This window comes from Tursiops truncatus, chromosome 1, assembly GCF_011762595.2.
Source record: "Tursiops truncatus isolate mTurTru1 chromosome 1, mTurTru1.mat.Y, whole genome shotgun sequence".
Lineage (NCBI taxonomy): Eukaryota > Metazoa > Chordata > Mammalia > Artiodactyla > Delphinidae > Tursiops > Tursiops truncatus.
Window position 1 is genome coordinate 152,572,385 of NC_047034.1, and position 23,171 is coordinate 152,595,555.

Here is a 23,171-nt window from a genome sequence, read left to right on the forward strand (position 1 = left end):
GCTCTATGGCTCATGACTTTAAAAAAAAATTCCAGTGAAAAACTTTATTTTGGGCCATGTAGGAAGTTTAGATACACTGGACTGAGCTGAAAATATCAGTAGCATTGGATACCGTTGATTAAGCCCATGCTGGTGACAAACAGTATGTTCTATCTAGTCTTCACAGTGACCTTGAAAAGTTAATATTATTTAGTTTGTGTGTGTTTGTGTGTGTGGTAAAATATACATGACATAAAATTTACCCTTTTTACCGTTTTTAAGTGTACAATTCATGGCATTCACTGCATTTACACTGTTATCCATCTCCAGAAATTTTTCATCTTCCCAAACTGAAACTCTGTATAGTACCGATGAAACATATAACTCCCCATTCCCCCTGTCCCCCCGCCATTCTATGGCTCATGGTCCCAGGTCCAGGGCTATTGTCTGGGGTTGCACATAAAAATAAGACATGACCACTTTCCAGGTCTGTCTAGCCTGTGTACCTGCCCTCTAGTGACCTTGACACTGTGTCTTTCTCCACCACGTTAGAGAAGTCCAGTTGCAGGACGACAGAGTCGTTGAAGTGTGCACAGGATCCTCTGTGGCCTGTGGCTGGGGAGCGGGAGAAGGAAGCCAGGCGATGGAATATGGTTGGGATGAAAGGCAGGGATGAAGGAATTGCAACAGGAAGCTCTGTTAGGAAGGGTGAAGATAAGAATTGGGAAGATACTGCTTGTCTTCTTTCTTCCCGGATTGTTCGGAGGAGTACGTGAGAATTTGCATGAGGATGTGCTTTGAAGAGACTGGGGTGCTCTGCACACTTCCTTAGGACTCACGTCATGACTGAAGTGGACTTGTTTTAAGGGCATAACTCAGCAGAGCAGTTTTAGTGGGGGATGCAGATGATAAGATGTTTAGTAGATACAAACTCCTCCTTCAAGACACTAGGCCACAAGGGGAGGGAAGAAATAGTACAGTGCTTGAGACTTTAGGGTCCAGCAAAGGTCTCACAGATATGACTTTGTTTTTATTATATCTTATTTTTTTTAAGTTTAAGGTGTACAGCATAATGATTTGACTTACATACATCACGAAATGATTACCACAGTAGGTTTAGTGAACATCTATCATCTCATATAGACAAAACTTCAAAGAAATAGAAAGAATCGTTTTTCCTTGTGATGAGAACTCTTGGGATTTACCATCTTAACAACTTTCATTTATAATGTACAGCAGTGTTCATTATCTTTATCATGTTGTACATTACACCCCTAGTACTGTTATCTTATAACTAGGAGTTTGTACCCTTTGACTACCTTCATCTAATTCCCCCTCCCACTCACCCCTTTGGTAGCCACAAATCTGATCTCTTTTTTTATGAGTTTGTTTTCGAAGCATAATTGACCTACAACACTGTTAGTTCCTGGTGTACAACACAGTGATTCGTTATTTCTGTACATTTCAAAATGATCACCATGAAAAGTCTAGTTGTCATCTGTCACCATACAAAGCTATTACATAATTATTGACTGTATTCCCCACACTGTACATTTCATATCTGTGACATTTATTTTGTAACGGAAAGTTTGTACCTCTTAATCTCCCACCTTTTTCTCACCTCCTCCCACCACCACCACTCTGGCAACCACCTGTTTGTTCTCTGTATCTATGACTCTGTTTCTGTTTGGTTGTGTTGTTCATTTGTTTTGTTTTTTATTTTACTTTTTAATTTTTATTTATTTATTTTGCTTGTGCTGGGTCTTAGTTGTGGCATGAGGGATCTTTAGTTGCGGCATGTGGACTCTTAGCTGTGGCATGCATGTGGGATCTAGTTCCCCAACCAGGGACTGAACCTGGGTCTGCTGCACTGGGAGCTTGGAGTCTTACCCACTGGACCACCAGGGAAGTCCCTGTTTTGATTTTTAGATTACACATATAAGTGAGATCATACAGTATTTGTCTTTCTCTGTCTGATTCATTTCTTTTAGCATAATACCCTCTAGGTCCATCCATGTTGCTGCAAATGGCAAGATTTCATTCTTTTTCATGGCTGAGAAATATTCCTCTGTGTGTGTGTATGCACACACACACACCACATCTTCTCTATCCATTCATCTATTGATGGGCACTTAGGTTGCTTCCATATCTTGGCTGTTGTATATGATGCTGCAACAAACATAGGGGGGCATATATCTGTTCTAGTGTTTTCGTTCTCTCTGGATAAATGCCCAGAAGTGGAATTGCTGGTTCATATGGTAGTTCTATGTTTAATTTTTTGAGGAACCTCCATACTGTTTTCCATAGTGGCTGCACCAATTTACATTTCTACCAACAGTGCATGAGGGTTCTCTTCTCCACATTCTGGCCAACACTTGTTATGTTGACTTTTTGATAACAGCCATTCTGAAAGGTATGAAGTGATTTGCAATTGTGGTTTTCTTGGTGGGTGGGGGGGCGCACCTCACGGTTTGTGGGATCTTAGTTCCCATACCAGGGATTGAACCCTCGGCCACGTCAGTGAAAGTGTGGAGTCCTAACCACTGGACTGCCAGGAAATTTTCCTCATTGTGGTTTTGATTGCCTTTCCCTGATGATTAGTGGTGTTGAGCATCTTTTCATGTGCCTGTTGACCATCTGTATGTCTTCTTTGGAAAAATGTCTATTCAGGTCCTCTGGCCATTTATCTTTTCTTTTCTTTTCTTTTTTGAATTTTATTTTATTTATTTTTTTATACAGCACATTCTTATTAGTCATCCATTTTATACACATTAGTGTATATACGTCAATCCCAGTCTCCCAATTCATCCCACCACCACCACCCCCAGCCCCGCTTTACCCCCTTGGTGTCCATATGTTTGTTCTCTACATCTGTGTTTCTATTTCTGCCCTGCAAACCAGTTCATCTGTACCATTTTTCTAGGTTCCATGTATATGAGTTAATATACGATATTTGTTTTTCTCTTTCTGACTTACTTCACGCTGTATGACAGTCTCTAGATCCATCCACGTCTCTACAAATGACCCAATTTCATTCCTTTTTATGGCTGAGTAATATTCCATTGCATATATGTACCACATCTTCTTTATCCATTCATCTGTTGATGGGCATTTAGGTTGTTTCCATGACCTGGCTATTGTAAATAGTGCTGAAATGAACATTGGGGTGCATGTGTCTTTTTGAATTATGGTTTTACCTGGGTATATGCCCAGTAGTGGGATTGCTGGGTCATATGGTAATTCTGTTTTTAGTTTAAGGATCCTCCATACTGTTCTCCATAGTGGCTGTATCAATTTACATTCCCACCAACAGCGCAAGAGGGTTCCCTTTTCTCCACACCCTCTCCATCATTTGTTGTTTGTAGATTTTCTTATGATGCCCATTCTAACTGGTGTGAGGTGATACCTCATCATAGTTTTGATTTGCATTTCTCTAATGATTAGTGATGTTGAGCATCTCTTCATGTGTTTGTTGGCCATCTGTATGTCTTCTTTGGAGAAATGTCTATTTAGGTCTTCTGTCCATTTTTGGATTGGGTTTTTGTTTTTGTAATATTGAGCTGCATGAGCTGTTTATATATTTTGGAGATTAATCCTTTGTTGATTTTGTTTGCAAATATTTTCTCCCATTTGAGGGTTGTCTTTTCATCTTGTTTATGGTTTCCTTTGCTGTGCAAAAGCTTTTAATTTTCATTAGGTCCCATTTGTTTATATTTCCATTTCTCTAGGAGGTGGATCAAAAAGGATCTTGCTGTGATTTATGTTATAGAGTGTTCTTCCTATGTTTTCCTCTAAGAGTTTTATAGTGTCCGGTCTTACATTTAGGTCTCTAATCCATATTGAGTTTATTTTTGTATATGGTGTTAGGTAGTGTTCTAATTTCATTCTTTTACATGTAACTGTCCAGTTTTCCCAGCACCACTTATTGAAGAGATTGTCTTTTCTCCATTGTATATCCTTGCCTCCTTTGTCACAGATTAGTTGATCATAGGTGCATGGGTTTATCTCTGGGCTTTCTATCCTGTTACATTGATCTATATTTCTGTTTTTATGCCAGTACCATATTATTTTGATTACTGTAGCTTTGTAGTATAGTCTGAAGTCAGGGAGTCTGATTCCTCCGGCTCCATTTTTTTCCCTCAAGGCTGCTTTGGCTATTCGGGGTCTTTTGTGTCCCCATACAAATTTTAAGGTTTTTTGTTCTAGTTCTGTAAAAACTGCCATTGGTAATTTGACAGAGATTGCATTGAATCTGTAGATTTCTTTGGGTAGTATAGTCATTTTCACAATATTGATTCTTCTAATCCAAGAAAATGGTATATCTCTCCATCTGTTTGTATCATCTTTACTTTCTTTCTTCAGTGTATTATAGTTTTCTGCATACAGGTCTTTTGTCTCCCTAGGTAGGTTTATTCCTAGGTATTTTATTCTTTTTGTTGCAATAGTAAATGGGAATGGTTCCTTAATTTCTCTTTCAAATTTTTCATCATTAGTGTATTAGAATGCAAGAGATTTATTTGCATTAATTTTGTATCCTGCTACTTTACCAAATTCATTGATTAGCTCTAGTAGTTTTCTGGTAGCATCTTTAGGATTCTCTATATATAGTATCATGTCATCTGCAAACAGTGACAGTTTTACTTCTTCTTTTCCAATTTGTATTCCTTTTATTTCTTTTTATTCTCTGATTTCCATGGCTAGGACTTCCAAAACTATGTTGAATAATAGTGGTGAGAGTGGACATCCTTGTCTTGTTCCTGATTTTAGAGGAAATGCTTTCCGTTTTTCACCATTGAGAATGATGTTTGCTGTGGGTTTGTTGTTTATGGCCTTTATTATGTTGAGGTAGGTTCCCTCTATGCCCACTTTCTGGAGAATTTTTATCATAAATGGCTGTTGAATTTTGTCAAAAGCTTTTTCTGCATCTATTGAGATGATCATATGGTTTTTCTTCTTCAATTTGCTAATATGGTGTATCACATTGTTTGATTTGTGTATATATATTGAAGAATCCTTGCATCCCTGGGATAAATCCCACTTGATCATGGTGTATGCTCCTTTTAATGTGTTGTTGGATTCTGTTTGCTGGTATTTGTTGAGGATTTTTGCAGCTATATTCATGAGTGATATTGGTCTGTAATTTTCTTTTTTTGTAGTATCTTTGTCTGGTTTTGGTATCAGGGTGATTGTGGCCTCATAGAATGAGTTTGGGAGTGCTCCTTCCTCTGCAATTTTTTGGAAGAGTTTGAGAAGGATGGTGTTAGCTCTTCTCTAAATGTTTGATAGAATTTGCCTGTGAAGCCATCTCATCCTGGGCTTCTGTTTGTTGGAAGATTTTTTTCATCACAGTTTCAATTTCATTACTTGTGATTGGTCTGTTCATATTTTCTGTTGCTTCCTGGTTCAGTCTTGGAAGTTTATACCTTGCTAAGAATTTGTCCATTTCTTCCAGGTTGTCCAATTTAGTGGCATAGAGTTGTTTGTAGTAGTCTCTTAGGATGCTTTGTATTTCTGCGGTGTCTGTTGTAACTTCTCCGTTTTCATTTCTAATTTTATTTTTATTTATTTATTTATTTATTTATTTATTTATTTATTTATTTATTTTGCAGTATGCGGGCCTCTCACTGCTGTGGCCCCTTCCGCTGCGGAGCACAGGCTCCAGCCGCGTAGGCCCAGCGGCCATGGCTCATGGGCCCAGCTGCTCCGCGGCACGCGGGATCCTCCCGGACTGGGGCATGAACCCACGTCCCCCACATCGGCAGGTGGACTCCCAACCACCGTGCCACCAGGGAAGCCCTCTAATTTTATTGATTTGAGTCCGCTCCCTGCTTTTCTTGATGAGTTTGGCTAATGGTTTATCAATTTTGTTTATCTTCTCAAAGAAACAGCTTTTAGTTTTATTGATCTTTGTTATTGTTTTCGTTGTTTTTATTTCATTTCTTTCTGCTCTGATCTTTATGATTTCTTTCCTTCTGCTAACTTTGGGTTTTGTTTGTTCTTCTTTCTCTAGTTCCTTTAGGTGTAGGGTTAGATTGTTTTTTTGAGATTTTTCTTGTTTCTTGAGGTAGGCTTGTATTGCTGTAGACTTCCCTCTTAGAACTGCTTTTGTTGCATCCCTTAGGTTTTGGATCATCGTGTTTTTATTGTCATTTGTCTCTAGGTATTTTTGATTTCCTCTTTGATTTCTTCAGTGATCTCTTGGTTATTTAGTAACATATTGTTTAGCCTCCACATATTTGTGTTTTTTACGTTTTTTCCCCCTGTAATTGATTTCTAATCTCATAGTGTTGTGGTCGGAAAAGATGGTTGATATGATTTCAAGTCTCTTAAACTTACTGAGGCTTGATTTTTGACCCAGGATGTGATCTATCCTGGAGAATGTTCCATCTGCACTTGAGAAGAAAGTGTAATCTGCTGTTTTTGGATGGAATGTCCTATAAATATCAATTAAATCTATCTGGCCTATTGTGTCATTTAAAGCTTGTGTTTCCTTATTAATTTTCTGTTTGGATGATCTGTCCACTGGTGTAAGTGAGGTGTTAAAGCCCCTCACTATTATTGTGTTACTGTCAATTTCCTCTTTTATAGCTGTTAGCAGTTGACTTATGTATTGAGGTGCTCCTATGTTGGATGCTTATATATTTATAATTGTTATATCTTCTTCTTGGATTGGTCCCTTGATCATTACGTAGTGTCCTTCCTTGTCTCTTGTAACATTCTTTATTTTAAAGTCCATTTTATCTGACATGAATATTGCTACTCCAGCTTTCTTTTGATTTCCATTTGCATGGAATATCTTTTTCCATCCCCTCATTTTCAGTCTGTATGTGTCCCTAGGTCTGAAGTGGGTCTCTTGTAGGCAGCATATATATGGGTCTTGTTTTTATATCCATTCAGTGAGCCTGTGTCTTTTGGTTGGTGCATTTAATCCATTCACGTTTAAGGTAATTGTCAATATGTATGTTCCTATTACCATTTTCTTAATTGTTTTGGGTTTGTTTTTGTAGGTCCTTTTCTTCTCTTTTGTTTCCCACTTAGAGAAGTTCCTTTAGCAGTTGTTGTAGAGTTGGTTTGGTGGTGCTGAATTCTCTTAGCTTTTGCTTGTCTGTAAAGCTTTTGATTTCTCCATCAAATCTGAATGAGATCCTCGCTGGGTAGAGTAATCTTGGTTGTAGATTCCTCCTTTTCATCACTTTAAGTATATCATGCCACTCCCTTCTGGCTTGTAGAGTTTCTGCTGAGAAATCAGCTGTTAACCTTATGGGAGTTCCCTTGTATGTTATTTGTCATTTTTCCCTTGCTGCTTTCAATAAGTTTTCTTTGTCTTTAATTTTTGCCAGTTTGATTACTATGTGTCTCGGTGTGTTTCTCCTTAGGTTTATCCTGTATGGAACTCTCTGCACTTCCTGGACTTGGGTGGCTATTTCCTTTCCCATGTTAGAGAAGTTTTCGACTATAATCTCTTCAAGTATTTTCTTGGTCCTTTCTCTCTTTCCTCTCCTTCTGGGACCCCTATAATGCAAATGTTGTTTAGTTTAATGTTGTCCCAGAGGTCTCCTAGGCTGTCTTCATTTTTTTTCAGTCTTTTTTCTTTATTCTGTTCCACAGCAGTGAATTCCACCATTCTGTCTTCCAGGTCACTTATCCGTTCTTCTGCCTCAGTTATTCTGCTATTGATTCCTTCTAGTGTATTTTTCATTTCAGTTATTGTATTGTTCATCTCTGTTTGTTTGATCTTTAATTCTTCTAGGTGTTTGTTCTTTAATTCTTCTAGGTCTTTGTTAAACATTTCTTGCATCTTCTCAATCTTTGCCTCTATTCTTTTTCTGAGGTCCTGGATCATCTTCACTATCATTATTCTAAATTCTTTTTCTGGAAGGCTGCCTATCTCCACTTCATTTAGTTGTTTTTCTGGGGTTTTATCTTGTTCCTTCATCTGGTACATAGTCCTGTGCCTTTTCATCTTGTCTGTCTTTCTGTGAATGTGGTTTTTGTTCCACAGGCTGCAGGACTGTCCTTCTTCTTGCTTCTGCTGTCTGCCCTCTGGTGGTTGAGGCTATCTAAGAGGCTTGTGAAAGCTTCCTGATGGGAGGGACTGGTGGTGGGTATAGCTGGGTGTTACTCTGGTGGGCAGAACTCAGTAAAACTTTAATCTGCTTGTCTGCTGATGGGTGGGGCAGGGTTCCCTCCCTGTTGGTTGTTTGGCCTGAGGCAACCCAGCACTGGATCACACCAGACTCTTTTGTTGGGCTAATGGCGGACTCTGGGAGGGCTCATGCCAAGGAGTACTTCCCAGAACTTCTGATGCCAGTGTCCTTGTCCTCACGGTGAGACATAGCCACCCGCTGCCTCTGCAGGAGACCCTCCAACACTAGCAGGTAGGTCTGGTTCAGTCTCCTATGGGGTCACTGCTCCTTCCCCTGGGTCCCGATATGCACACTACTTTGTGTGTGCCCTCCAAGAGTGGAATCTCTGTTTCCCCCATCCTGTCGAAGTCCTGTAATCAAATCCTGCTAGGCTTCATAGTCTGATTCTATAGGAATTCCTCCTCCCGTTGCTGGACCCCCAGGTTGGAAGCCTGATGTGGGGCTCAGAACCTTCACTCCATTGGGTGGACTTCTGTTGTGTAAGTGTTCTCCAGTTTGTAAGTCACCCACCCAGCAGTTATGGAATTTGATTTTATTGTGATTGTGCCCCTCCTACCATCTCATTGTGGCTTCTCCTTTGTCTTTGGATGTGGGGTATCTTCTTTGGTGAGTTCCAGTGTCTTCCTGTCAATGATTGTTCAGCAGTCAGTTTTGATTCCCGTGCTCTCGCAAGAGGGAGTGAGAGCATGTCCTTCTACTCTGCCATCTTGAACCAGTCTCTCCCTATGGCCGTTTTTCAATTGGCTTGTTTGTTTTCTTGTTGTTGAATTGTATGAGTTCTTCATATATTTTGGATATCAACCCCTTGTTGGATATATCATTTGAAAACATCTTTTTCCATTCAGTAGGTGGCCTTTTCCTTTGTTGATAGTTTTCTTTGCTGTGCAAAAGCTTTTTAGTTCGATGTAGTCTCGTTTGTTTATTTTTGCTTTTGTTTACCTTGCCTGAGGAGACATATCCAAAAAAATATTGCGAAGACTGATATTAAATAGCAGACTGCCTGTGTTTTCTTCTAGAAGTTTTATGGTTTCAGGTCTTACATTTTAGTCTTTAGTCCATTTTGAGTTTATTTTTGTATGTGGTGTGAGGACATCTTTTCCCCATTGTATATTCTTGCCTCCTTTGTTGTAGATTAATTGCCTGTTTAAGTATGAGTTCATTTCTGGGCTCTCTATTCAGTTGCATTGATCTATGTGTCTGTTTCTGTGCCTGTACCATACTGTTTTGATTAATGTGGCTTTTTATATAGTTTGAAATCAGAGAATGTGATACCTCCTGTTTTGTTTTTCTTTTTTAGGATTGTTTTGGCTGGATTACTTGTGAAACTAATAAAGCGTAAGCTTCAGACTTCTACTTGCATGGGCTCCTTCTAAAGCAGTGTATGTACATTTATAATTTTTTTATTTTGTAATTTTAATTTTATATTATTTTTTCCAAAGAACCCCCCTCCCTAATTGTTTAAGCTTCAGGGTACACAAAATCTGTACCTACTCCTGCATAGAGGGCAAAAATGTAGTGAAATCCTATCATGCAGATATAATCATGGTTAATTCTCCAGATGTTTTCCTGTGTAACAATATATTACTTTTTACAAAAATTGGATTGTACTCTATGTAGTATCTGGCAACATTATTTTTTCCCCTTAATATATTTGAGCCTCCCCCACCCCTTTTTTTGACCTGAAAACATTTGATTGAAAGATTTAAATAGTTCAAGCAGAAGTGAAATATAACAGAAGTAAACCAAAAGGAGAAGGACAGTACAGCTAGCACCATGACACAGGGAGAGGAAAGAGTATGGAGAGCAGGCCTCACTGTTACAGACATGCTGCCTCAGTAACCTATGTATCTGCTTGGTATCACCTAGCACAGCTGTAACTGTACAATTATTTGTGTAATTTTTATTGACCTCAGCCTCCTGCATGACATTTTAAACACTTTGGGATAGGGATGGTGGCCTGATACAGAGTAGGTGTTCAACAGGTATCTGTTGAATAAATCCTTGAGTGTTTGGATGTTGAGGATTGAGTTCAAGGGAATACTGGATGTGGAAATTAGTAGGAACTCAGCCAAGAGTGTCAGATGTCAGAGAATTGTTGGAAGGATGTGTTTTAGCGAGGGTGTTAATGTTGTATCTGGAGAACCAGTAAGGAAGGGTCTACTTAATTCCCAAGTGCTACAGAATGGGCAAGGTGGCATTTTAGAAGGAGATAAATAAATAAATAAATTCTGATAATTTAGAAGGAGAAGATGTGGGTTTAAATCATTTTTGAGGGGGGAATGGGAAGCGAAAATTTTAACCTATAATGGGGCCCCTAGCATAGTACCTGATATATAGTCAATGCTCAGTAAATCATTTTTGATTCTGAATCAGAAACTAGAGATCTGTGTTTGGCCTGGGAGCAGAAGCAAGATGAAACTAAGAAGGGAAAGGAGATTATTTACTTAAGCTGGACAAAACTGAGTTCAGTTATGCAGTGGTTTGGGCTCTGAGATACTTCACCTCGTGGCAAAGCTACTTCTTACACTAGCGGTTGCTTTGAGAGTCAGTGGCAGAGGGGAAGGAATCGGTATATGAGGTAGAGTTGCCATCCCAAATTTCCAGTCCATCCTTTGGGTGGTGTCAATAGGTGAATCCATAAATGACTTCTGGGGAGTCCTCTCCCTCCACTGGGGAGACTCTAGTGCTTTCTCACCATTGCACACTGGTGACGAGGGTATGGATATTATCTATGTTTGGGCACCAGATCTTCAGCTGCCTTCTATTAACACACAGGAAAGGCATTGGAAACCAATGGTTATGCCAGAGAGCCCAGGAAAGAGCCATGGCCCGAACACTATAGGGTCATCTGTTTTTCCCTGACATTCATGTCCCTTTCAGGTGGAGGGTGGACCCAGGATAATGGCTGCTGCTCATAATTTGGAAATGGAAGAAGACGTGAATCTAAATAGGGATAGAGAGATGAAAGAAATGCTGCAAGAGGAGAAACTGAGAGCGGACAGGGCAGGTAAAGATCCCTTCAGGCTTAAAAAGGTCCACAGGATTGTCTCAAAATGGATGCTTCCTGAACCGGTGCGAAGAACATACCTGGAAAGAGCGAACTGCCTCCCACCCCCTGTGTTCATCATCTCCATCAGCATTGCTGAGGTAAGCATTCGGGGTGGTGGGCACTGGTGCAAGGACCTCTGGGGGGTTGCACACACACTGCGGCTTTAGATCAGGTCTAGATAAAGACTGAAAAACGTAAGAGGAGAGCTTGGCGGTGGCAAGTACAGCACACCCAGAACTCGACCTCACCCTCTCCAGAGTTCCCTTCCCAGGTTTTTCTTATGTTCCCAGTCACTTTTAGGCAAGGGTTGAGTTTTATTTTTCAAACAACTCCCCTGCCCAGCAGTGACCACAGTTTTAGTGGTTTCGTTTCATTTTAGTTTGTGGGGACTTTAGAAATCAAATGATTTTGGGGTTGCAAATGGGTTTGATCTCATGAACCAACTTTGATTGATTGGTAAGGTCTATCAGGAGCCATATGTTTAGAAGAATTATAAGTTGCCTCCAGATTTCAGTAGGAAAAAAATGGGATCCTGTAATGATGTCTACTATGGGCAGCATGTAGTGGGTTTCAGACTCTGGTCTAGTGCGCCCTTTTGTTTTCCAGAAAAGAGTGCAAGGCCCATAGACATGGGGCGATTTACTTGGCCAGGACTGGGCTTCTCCTGAGCCTTATCTCACCCAGCTTTTTCTCCCACACCATGATGCCTCATAAAGGAATTGACAGAGGATGGCTGCCTGTGGGGTGTGACTTTAGGGCCATTAGGAAGTCATCCTCTTAATTCCCACTGATGCCTCAACTTCCTTATCAGGGACTGTATTAGTCAGGATTCTTTAAAGAAGCAGAACCAATAGGATGTATACACCCGCACACACACACACATTATCTATCTATGTATCTATCATCTATCTACCTACACATGTATATGGAGAGAGAGAGATTGATTTATTTTAAGGAATTGGCTCATGTAATTGTGGAGGCTTGGCAAGTTTAAAATCTACAGGGTAGGGGCTTCCCTGGTGGCGCAGTGGTTGAGAGTCCGCCTGCCGATGCAGGGGACACAGGTTCGTGCCCCGGTCCGGGAGGATCCCACGTGCCGTGGAGCGGCTGGGTCCGTCAGCCATGGCCGCTGAGCCTGAGCGTCCGGAGCCTGTGCTCCGCAATGGGAGAGGCCGCAACAGTGAGAGGCCCGCGTGCCGCAGAAAAAAAAAAAAAAAAAAAAAAAAAAATCTACAGAGTAGGCCAGGACTGGAGACTTGGGGGTAAGACTTATAGTTGAAGGCCAAAGGCCATTTTTTAAAAAAAATTATTTTATTTATTTAATTAATTTTTTTGGTTGCGTTGGGTCTTAGTTGCGGCATGCAAGGTCTTTTTTTTTGTTGCACCTTGCAGGCTTCTCTCTAGTTGTGGCGCACAGGCTTAGTTGCTCCACGGCATGTGGGATCTTAGTTCCCCAACCAGGGATCAAACCCGCGTCCCCTGCATTGGAAGGTGGATTCTTTACCACTGGACCACCAGAGAATTTCCTAATTAAAAATTTTTAAACATATTTGGGAATTCTCTCGCAGTCCAGTGGTTAGGACTCAACGCTTTCACTGCCAGGGGCCCGGGTTTGATCCCTGGTTGGGGAACTAAGATCTGACAAGCCATGTGGCATGGCCAAAAAAAAAGAAAAAATCTTTTTTAAAACAAATTTTTTATTTTGGAATAATTTTAGCTTTACAGAAAATTTGCAGAGATAGTACAGAGAGTTCCTATATACCCCTGACACAATTTCTCCCATTGCTAATATCTTATATTTCCATAGTACATTTGTCAAAACTAAGAAACTCATATTAGTATATTAGTATTAACTAAACACAGGCTTAATTTGGCCTTTTCCAATTTTTCCATTAGTGTCCTCTTTCTGTCCCTCTTGTACCCTCGAACCCAGGGTATCATGCTGCATTTAATTTTCACATTCCCCCCAGTTTACTCTGATCTGTGACAGTGTCTCAGTCCTTTTTTTGTTTTTTTTTTGCTTTAAAATATACTGTTTATTTTTTCTCCAATTATAAAAATAATACATTGTCCAAACAGGTAGTTTAGAAAACACAAAAATCCACCCAGGAAAATGACAACAAAAGCCCTTTCATTCCACCAGCCAGAGATGAGCGCTGCTGGTGTCTGTACAAAGGCACATCTGAGGCCATGTGCCCGGTCCTGGGCTCCGCAGAACTGAGGTTGGGACTGCAGGCCATGAACTTACAGCGAGACACACATAAGAAAACCAAGCAGGATAAAGGCGGAGTCTTGTCCTCCAACAACTAGAAGCCGTTTCTTCCTCCTCGGCACATGGTGAGGGCCAGCGTCCCAGGCCCCGCAGAGGCCCCCCAGCAGCTGCCAGGGGAGCACAGTCTACCCAGACGCTCTGGAATGATTTTGAAATCTGGAGCAGATTCACGGCTACCCGCGTGCTAATTTCACTCACGGCTTCCAAATCTGCTCCCTGGGCCAGTAGCGGGTGGGGAGAGGGCTCTGGCCGGGGTGCCCGAGGGGCCTGGACACGGGCCATCACTTGCAGAGAAATGCCCGGGAGCCACGCATCTCATGGGGGACTGGCCTGCCAGGACCTCACCACGTATAGACGATGCCTTTAAGTCCGGGCAGAAGACAGAGAACTCACACTAAAAGGAAGGCTGCAGTAAGGCTCCAAAGTTTCTGCACGTAGAGCGGTGGCCTTAAAATCCCCTCCCCTTGGCCATTTTTGATGCTGCAGAGCCCCATCCACCCGGGGACACAGGAAGAGCACGTCCCGGCTCCCTGGGGACAGGGCTGGCCTTTCCTCCTCTCAGCCAGACGCCCACGTCCATGGCCACAGGCGACGCCCCAGGGCTCCACGGGGCACAGCGGGGATCTGCGGGCAGGGACCCCGAGCCTGTGGGTGCGACCGCGGGTTCCAGAGCGGGCACCAGGAGATGGGGGTTGGATTCCCAACTCTGCCGCCCACTGCCCTTGGACCAGGCAGTCTCTTGGGCCTCCGTTTCCTCGACTATAAAACAGGAATAACGCCCACCTCATGGGCTACTGAAGGGACTAAATAAAACATGAGAAGCAGGTCACAGCACTGGCCCATCTCAAGGGTCAATAAATGTCACAGTACCCATCACTCTTTCCCATTAACCTGCTTCGTGTCAACCCTGTGGCTCTCATTTTTTAAAAAACTGTCCCTCTGAGCACTGACCAAAGCCTGGGGGGGGGTTAAATGAGAGGTTTATCCTATCCAGAGCCAACCTGAGTCTATATCCAGCCAGGCCTGCCAGGTGGCGAGAACCCATGAGCCAACGGCCTGGATCCTGGATCAGAGACAGCAGCCCGGCGAGGGCTCTGCCAGGGCTGCGTTCAGACTGGAGAGCAGACAGGACCCAACAAAGGATAGGCTTGTGTGGAGGGGCCCTGTGGGGGGCACCGAGGTGATGCAGGCAGACCTCAGGGGAAGGAAGCCCTTTCACTGGCCAAGCTGGAACCCTCCCTGCAAAACAATGAATCCCCCATCATTGTTTTGCCTTTAATCATATTTTAAACACTTAACATACGAACATCTGTTCCTTGATGTTTTGTCTGTTCGTCTGTCATCAAAATGAAAGTCCAGAACCTTCTGTGCTAATTTTAAAGTTGGGCTGAACGTTTAATAATGAACAAAGCTGCTTAAATTTCCCTCTAGTTTTGTCTAAGTCTTCGTGAAGTTTATCATAAGAAGGGTCATCATAAGGGAATTTCTGAATCATTGCAATCAACGATTCTAAGACCTTCATCTATTTGCTGTCTTTCTCAGTGGAGCAACCGTGCAGGAGACATCTCCAAGCAAAAGCGAAACCTTGGTAGCACCTGATCTCAGATCCGATTTTAGCTCCATGAAACGTGCCATGCTGCCTTCCTTCAATCATACCCAAACTACTTCCTTTTTCATAGCCTTCCTGATACCCTTCCCCGTGAAACCTCTCATCCGCCATCACGATGGCGTCGAATGCGTCCTGACTCCTGACCGTGGCGGCAGCCGTCTCGCCCCTGCCCCTGCCCCTGCCCTTACCCCTCACCCCTCGTAAGGGCAGACCTTACGAGGTCTGCCGCCGCAGACCCGCGAGGCTCGTGCACGGACGCATCACTCCTGGGGAGGCGAAGTCCACTTCCCAGTTTCAGTCTTTGCTTTCCATGGCTTTGATAGTCTTGAGGAGTACTGGCCGGGTATCCTGTAGAATGTCCCCCAGTGTGGGATGTCTGATGTTTTTCTCGTGATTAGACTGAAGTTATGGGTTTGAGGGAGGAAGACCACAGAAGTGAAGTACCCTTCTCATCAGATCACGTCAGGTAGCAGAGGACAGGGGACATCCACACGACATTCCTGTGACGTTCACCTTCATCACTTGGCTAAGGTCATATTTGCCAGGCTTCTCCACTGCAAAGTTACTATTTTTCCCTTTCCCTCCTCTGTTCTTCAGAAGCCAGCAGTGACTTAATTTCACATTAAGTTGTAAATGAACGACCAAATAGTGAGTGTGGGAAGATGAGGGCAGTGGGTATTTAAGAGGGGAAAGTGGGTTCGAAAGATTCTTCTTTGCAGTTTGGTCTACAACTGCTCCTGATCGCTGGAGGAAGCGCCCACAGTTGTAGGGTCAGATATATGGCAGGGAATTGAATTCCTGTCATCTTCTGAGCACATGCTAGAGAGTGGCCCTCTTGAGAGCTAATTGTTTGAAACAGAGGTAGTGCCCGTGCGCTTTAACGGGGCCTCTCTCTGCAGAAGGTGTGGTTAACGTCTGTGTCTGCCCCTCCCTGTCAGCTGGCAGTGTTTATTTACTATGCTGTGTGGAAGCCGCAGAAACAGTGGATCACCTTGGACTCGGGCATCTTGGAGAGTCCCTTTATCTACAGTCCTGAGAAGAGGGAGGAAGCCTGGAGGTTTATCTCATACATGCTGGTGCATGCTGGGTAAGGACTGACAGTTAAGTCACTGATATCAGAGGTGACTATAAGTCATTGTAACCCCGAGCATTTGTTCGGTGCTTTATTATTATTTTTTTTTAAATTTTTTATTTATTATTATTTTTTTTCTTTTGCGGTATGCGGCCCTCTCACTGTTGTGGCCTCTCCCGCCGCGGAGCACAGGCTCAGCGGCCATGGCTCACAGGCCCAGCTGCTCCGCGGCATGTGAGATCTTCCCGGACCGGGGCACGAACCCGTGTCCCCTGCGTCGGCAGGCGGACTCTCAACCACTGCGCCACCAGGGAAGCCCGGTGCTTTATTATTGATCAGGCACTTTCACGTCCATAATCTTGTTTGAGCCTCATGGCAACCCTAGGAGGCATGTATTACTCCTGCTGTTTCGTGTCTGAGGCTTATGGGATGTAGACTCTTGCTCCATGTCCCACAGCTAAGTTGTAGAGTGAGGATCTCAACCCATTAGTGCTAACTCTAGGTCCAGTGTACTTTGTATTGCATTGTAACTGCCTAATATTGGTATGTATGTAGGAATATTAATGAAAAGAGAAATCGTTACCAAACCAGAAGTGTGTCCCTCAAGCTGTGTGATGTTGTTAAATGTTCCTTTGAAAATGTGAATCATCAGTGCCATCCTCCACACCTCTGCCAAACACTTAAAAAATTAATTCCTGAGCCTTTCGATGAGTGTATAATAATGTTCATTTAGAATAATACAAGCAATAGGTGATGTGGAGCCTGCCATTTTTGGCAGGTACAGTTTTTTAAAAAAAATTACTTGTTTTTGGCTGCGTTGGGTCTTTGTTGCTGCGTGCGGGCTTTCTCTAGTTGCGGTGAGCAGGGGCTACTCTTCGTTGTGGTGTGTGGGCTTCTCATTGCTGTGGCTTCTCTTGTTGAGGAGCACAGGCTCTAGGTGCTCAGGCTTCAGTAGTTGTGGCTCACAGGCTCAGTAGTTGTGGCTTGCGGGCTCTAGAGCGCAGGCTCAGTAGTTGTGGTGCATGGGCTTAGTTGCTCCGTGGCATGTGGGATCTTCGCGGACCAGGGCTCGAACCCGTATCCCCTGCATTGGCAGACAGATTCTTAACCACTGCACCACCAGAGAAGTCCCTGCTTACAGTTTCTTAAATGCTAATAGCCTTCTGACCTTGCTCAGAATCCGTGATTCACCATGCGCACTGCAGACAGTGAGCAGCTCGCTGCTGGCCCCTCCTCTCTGGTGGGCTCCTGGGGTTTCAGATGAGGCCAACTTCATGTATGCAACCTACCCAGCCCTGGACCTTGAAAGATAACTCTGGCCAGTGGCTAAATAGGGATCCATGGCAGGACACAGGGCTCAGAGGCATGACAAGTTAGGGACAAAATCACCAATTGCCCCATTTCTGTGGATACTTCCACACTTTAGTTTTCCATTTAACAAGTATGTTTGAAGCGAATGTGGCTTCTGCACTCAAAGACTTTAAAATTATAAGGGGGAGCAGTCAGTTAAATAGTAATGCAAGGCAGTATAGTATTACAGTATACTGTAGTTATTTAACCTCTTTGTGCCTCAGTTTCCACATCTCTAAAATGGGGTAATAGTACCTACCTCATAAGGTTGCTGTGATTAAATGAGACAACGGTTTTAACAATTTTTACAGCGTCTGACACATATAGTAAGGTGCTCAAAAAGAATTCGCAAGGCTGTGTAGGACATGTCACATATGGGGTTGTATAAATTAGGGATGCTTTTGGATGCAAGTGACAAGAAAATGTAACAGGGGCCTAAACAAATGTAGGTAAATCTTTTGCCCATATAAGAAGCCCAGCGGTAGCTGGTTGGTTCATCTGTTTAATGAAGCCAGGACTCTTGATCCTGTGCTGACATCTCTGCTTTTCCCTTCGTCTTTCTGTCATGGTTGCAAGTTGGCTGCTGTAGCTCTGCATTCAAAGCAGGAAGGGGGAAGAGGTAGTACCAGGTACTGGTGACATCCATCCCTTTTGTTTAGATAGAGGCTCTCTTAAAAGTCTCCTAGCAGTGTTCTTACCTGCGTCTCATTGGCCAGGACTACATGACCTGGCTACCCCTAGCTAAGAGAGATTGGGAAAATCAATACCAGCTCTTCTACCCTCACTAGAGGAGGTAGACAAGGGATAAAGAAATGGATGTTGGATTAACTACATAAATATAAACAGAAAAAGGGGATGATCAGGATGGGGATGGCTTCACAGATGACATGGATTCAAGCTGGACCTTGAATGGTGCATAGAATTTGGATGAAAAAAATTAGTATTTCTCTTCTGGGTATATGACAGGATCTCAGCATTATGCCACTTCTACTCTAGCTGTTGAGCAGCGGAAAGAGTGCTTGGGGTGATTCTTTGGGGTTTTGTGCTATTAGTCACTTTGTCCTCACACTGTTCCCAGAGGACAGGACGGGATAGCTTTCTTTGAACTTCTTGTTCTAATTCACAAGGTGCACATATTTCAAAAACCTGTTTATGTCTGAGGTCTCCATAAGGTTGGTGTAACTGTGCTGGCTAGGCTGTTCTGTGCTGAATTATGTGTTACGTCTCACGTCTTTGAAGATGGCTTGTACAGTGATAGTTGTGGCTGGATGCACATGTGGCCTAAATGTAAGTAATCTGTTCTGTAGGGTTTGCCCAGAGAACCTTTTCAGTGGTCTGCTGGATATCTTTTAAGTAAATTAGAATTCAAAAACACAATCCCTAAAACTAATATGAAAGCGGCTGCACTTTGTGGAAGATTCAACACCTGTGTTATTTTTTAACTTTTTGGTTTAACCCAAAATCTCTTAAAAAAAATAAAGCATTGTGCTACATGGCAAGTAAATTAAGGATTACTGTAATGTGGTAATTTGCTAAATTACATTCAGAGATTCTCCAGAGATGCTTGTGGGGTTTGACAAGTAAAATAATGTGAATTTCACTTAAAAATATTTTTCCCTATTTAAAAAGTATAATAAAAAGCATCTGTACTCAAAAATGTTATATGCCAAATTATGGTACATGGGAGATACCAACTTTAGCTATTGTTACTAGGTAACTTCTTTTTTTTTTATTCTGGTAAACTTAAAAAGAAAAAGCCTTTTTAATGTAGAACTGGGAATGAAGTTTCTCTTCCCATCTCTGTTTCATTAAAGACTATCCTGAACTTGCAAGACAGGTTGTTTAAAAATCTATTGAAATTTTGGGGCTTCCCTGGTGGCGCAGTGGTTAAGAATCCGCTTGCAAACGCAGGGGACACGGGTTCGAGCCCTGGTCCAGGAAGATGCCGCGGAGCAACTAAGGCCATGCACCACAACTACTGAGCCTGTGAGCCACAATTACTGAGCCCGCGTGCCACAACTACTGAAGCCCGCACACCTAGAGCCCGTGCTCCACAACAAGAGAAGCCACCACAATGAGAAGTTCACGCACTGCAAGGAAGAGTAGCCCCCGCTCCCCGCAACTAGAGGAAGCCCGCGCTCAGCAACAAAGACCCAATGCAGCCAAAAAAAAAAAAAATCTATTAAAATAGACTCAACATGAGTGAATTAGTATTTTCTCAGTACTACTATGCAACCAAAACAAAAGCATATGCCGAAGCTGACATATCATGGCAGTTGTCATCTAAACCCCGTAACTGCAAGCTTATTTTCCTTAAAGAAGCCTCATTGCTCTTTGTTTGACATTATCAGTAATTGTTGTAAAACAGAGCTTATAAAATAAATGTATACTTCTGGGACTTCCCTGGCGGTGCAGTGGTTGAGACTCCACACTTGCGCTGCAGGGGGCACGGGTTCGATCCCTAATCCGGAAACTAAGATCCCACATGCCTCACAGTGCGGCCATAACAAAAAATAAGTGTACTTCTAAAATGTCCTTTTATCTGCTTTACATATTGAGGCTTCGTGTAAGATTTTATTTTGTTAAAAAGTCGCCTAAAAAAATTGGAAAGTGGAATTCAAGTTAAGCAAGTTCTTAACTAGAAACAACACATCAATGCCTGTTAATCTCCCAAGGAAATAACTGCCTGGGCTAGTCATAATATTTGACAACTGTGTTTGTCTCTGCAGAGTTCAGCACATCCTGGGGAATCTTGTTATGCAGCTCGTTTTGGGTATCCCCTTGGAAATGGTCCACAAAGGCCTCCGCGTGGGGCTGGTGTACCTGGCAGGAGTGATTGCAGGTTAGTGTTCTGAATGCAACACAGAATCAACACCTCTGGACTCTTAGGAGGTAATAAACAAAGGTAATAAACATTTTTTTAAAAATAAATTTTATTTATTTATTTTGGCTGCGTTGGATCTTCGTTGCTGCCCACGGGCTTTCTATAGTTGCGGGAGCAGGGGCTCCTCACCGCGGTGGCTTCTCTTGTTGTGGAGCACGGGCTCTAGGCACGCCGGCTCAGTAGTTGTTTCTCACGGGCTTAGTTGCTCCGTGGTATGTGGGATCTTCCCGGATCAGGGCTTGAACCCATGTCCCCTGCATTGGCAGGCAGATTCTTAACCACTGCGCCACCAGGGAAGCCCAGTAATAAACATTTAAATCAAGATTTATTGCATTCCTCATATGTGCTAGGGTACTTGATAAGTTTAGAAATACGTTAATTAGAGATAAGATAAGTGTATAGAGAGGTCTTTGTGCTCATTCTCAGGTACCTCACAGTCAGACAGGGTTTTGTGCCATTGGAAACTGAGTAGTTTGGTGTTCAGGTGTATATATTGGATAAAGGACTAAAGCCAGAAGGTCCTTATTTGTCAAGACTAATGATTTGGGGAAATAAGGTGATCAAGATTGCATTTATGGAAGATAACTTCAAGAGAATGTTGAGAATAGCTAAAGGGACCCAAAGACTGGGTAGGGACTATCACCCTGGGACTAGCGGCATATGCCAATGATCTCTCATACTGGGTGTGCCAAAGATGATTCATTAGGGTGTGGGCAGAAAATATTAGAATTCCTATCTATCCATTTATTTCTTAGAAACTTTAAAAAATTAAACTTTTTATTTTGAGATAATTATAGATTTACACTGTAAGAAATTAAGTACCTAGAGGTTCCATGTACCCTTTAACCAGTTACCCACAATGGTAACAGCTTGCAAAACTATAGTACAGTATCCTAATCAGGACATCTACACTGATACAAAGTAAAATATTTCCAACACCATAAAGATTCCTCACAGTTGCATTTTTACAGCCATACCCTCTTCTCTCCCACCCCTTACATGTTCCTTTACCCCTAGCAACCACTAATCTGTTGTGTCTATCATTTTCTCACTTCAAGAATGTTATATAAATAGAATAATACAGTATATAGCCATTCAGGATTAGCCTTCTTCACTCAGCATAAGTCTCTGGAAATTCATGTAGGTTGTTGCATGTTTCAATAGTTCATTTTTATTGCTGAGTAGTATTCCATGGTGTGGATGGAAAAGCACCACAAGTTTAATCCTTCACTCATTGGAGGACATTCCAGTTTTGGGCTATTACAAATAAAGTTGCTATAAACATTTGTGTACAGGTTTTTGCAAACATAAGTACAGTTTTGTGAACATGAGTTTTCATTTCTCTAGGATAAATGTCCAAGAGCAAGTTGGTTGGGTTGTATGGTAGTTGTATATTCAGTTTTTTAAGAACCAGCCAAAGTGTTTTTCAGAATGGCTGTTTCATTTTACTTTCCTCCCAGGTTTGTATAAGTGATTCAGTTTTCTGCATCCTCACCAGCATTTGTGACTATTTTTAATTAATTAATTAGTTAATATTTTTGGCTATGTTGGGTCTTCGTTGCTGCTCGTGGGCTTTCTCTAGTTGCCGTGAGCAGGGGCTACTCTTTGTTGTGGTGTGCAGGCTTCTCATTGCATTGGCTTGTCTTGTTGCGGAGCACGGGCTCTAGGCACATGGGCTTCAGTAGTTGTGGCACACGGACTCAGTAGTTGTGGTGCATGGGCTTAGATGTTCTGCAGCATGTGGGATCTTCCCAGACCATAGCTCGAACCCATGTCCCCTGCATTGGCAGGCAGATTCTTAACCACTGCACCACCAGGGAGGTCCCAGTCACTATTTTTAATTTTACCTGTGCTCACACATGTGTGATCTCATCATGGTCTTAATTTGCATTTCTCTAATGGCTAATGATGTTGAACATCTCTTCATGGGCTTATTCGCCATCTGTGTATCCTCTTCAGTGAAATGTCTGTTCATGTCTTTTGCCCACTTTCTAAATAATTAGATTTTTTTTAACTGTTGAATTTTGAGAGTTCTTCATATATTCCAGATCCCAGTCCTTTATCAAATATGTAGTTTACAGATATTCTCTTTAATCTGTAGCTTGTGTTTTCATTGTCTTAACAGGGTCTTTCACAGAGCAAATGTTTTTAATTTTGATGAATTCCAGTTTATCAATTTTTCCTTTTATGAATCGAGCTTTTGGTGTCATGTCTAAGAACCCTTCACCCAGCCCTGTTTTGAATATTTTCTCCTATGTTATCTTCTAAAGTTATGTTTTGCACTTTACATTTAAGTATGTGATCCGTTTGAGTTGGTTAGTTTTTGTATAAAGTGTGATGTTTAGATTTTCTTTTTGTTTGTTTATTTGCCTATGGATATCCAAATACTCTGGAACAATCTGTTGAAAAGACTATTCTTCCTTCACCGAGTTGCTTTTATACCTTTGTCAAAAATCAGTTGGCTGTAGTTTTTTTTGTTTTTTTTTAAATAAATGTATTTATTTATTTTTGGCTGTGTTGGGTCCTCATTGCTGTGCGCAGGCTTTCTTTAGTCGTGGCGAGCAGGGGGCTACTCTTCGTTGCGGTGCATGGGCTTCTCATTGTGGTGGCTTCTCTTGTTGCGGAGCACGGGCTCTAGGTGCACGGGCTTCAGTAGTTGTGGCTCATGGGCTCTAGAGTGCAGGCTCAGTAGTTGTGGCGCACGGGCTTAGATGCTCCGTGGCACGTGGGATCTTCCTGGACCAGGGCTCGAACCTGTGTCCCCTGCATTGGCAGGCGGATTCTTAACCACTGCGCCACCAGGGAAGCC

General features: G+C 42.4%; 1 protein-coding gene and 1 pseudogene across 6 annotated transcripts in view; one reads left to right on the plus strand and one right to left on the minus strand.

Annotated features, from left to right (window-relative positions):
• Window positions 1–23,171, plus strand: part of RHBDL2 (rhomboid like 2) — a 55,767-nt gene that overhangs the window by 15,231 nt on the left and 17,365 nt on the right. For 5 of the 6 annotated variants that reach the window (XM_033837653.2, XM_033837667.2, XM_033837666.2 and 2 more), the window contains exons 2-5: window positions 9,424–9,505; window positions 11,007–11,273; window positions 15,995–16,143; window positions 20,208–20,320. In XM_033837653.2, coding sequence (XP_033693544.1) covers window positions 11,028–11,273; window positions 15,995–16,143; window positions 20,208–20,320 — 508 coding nt within the window. In that variant the 5' untranslated portion in view covers window positions 9,424–9,505; window positions 11,007–11,027. The remainder of the gene's footprint in view (window positions 1–9,423; window positions 9,506–11,006; window positions 11,274–15,994; window positions 16,144–20,207; window positions 20,321–23,171) is intronic. The other variant, XM_033837659.2, reaches the window with a different exon arrangement.
• LOC109550350 (protein LTO1 homolog pseudogene) lies at window positions 12,788–15,317 on the minus strand (annotated as a pseudogene).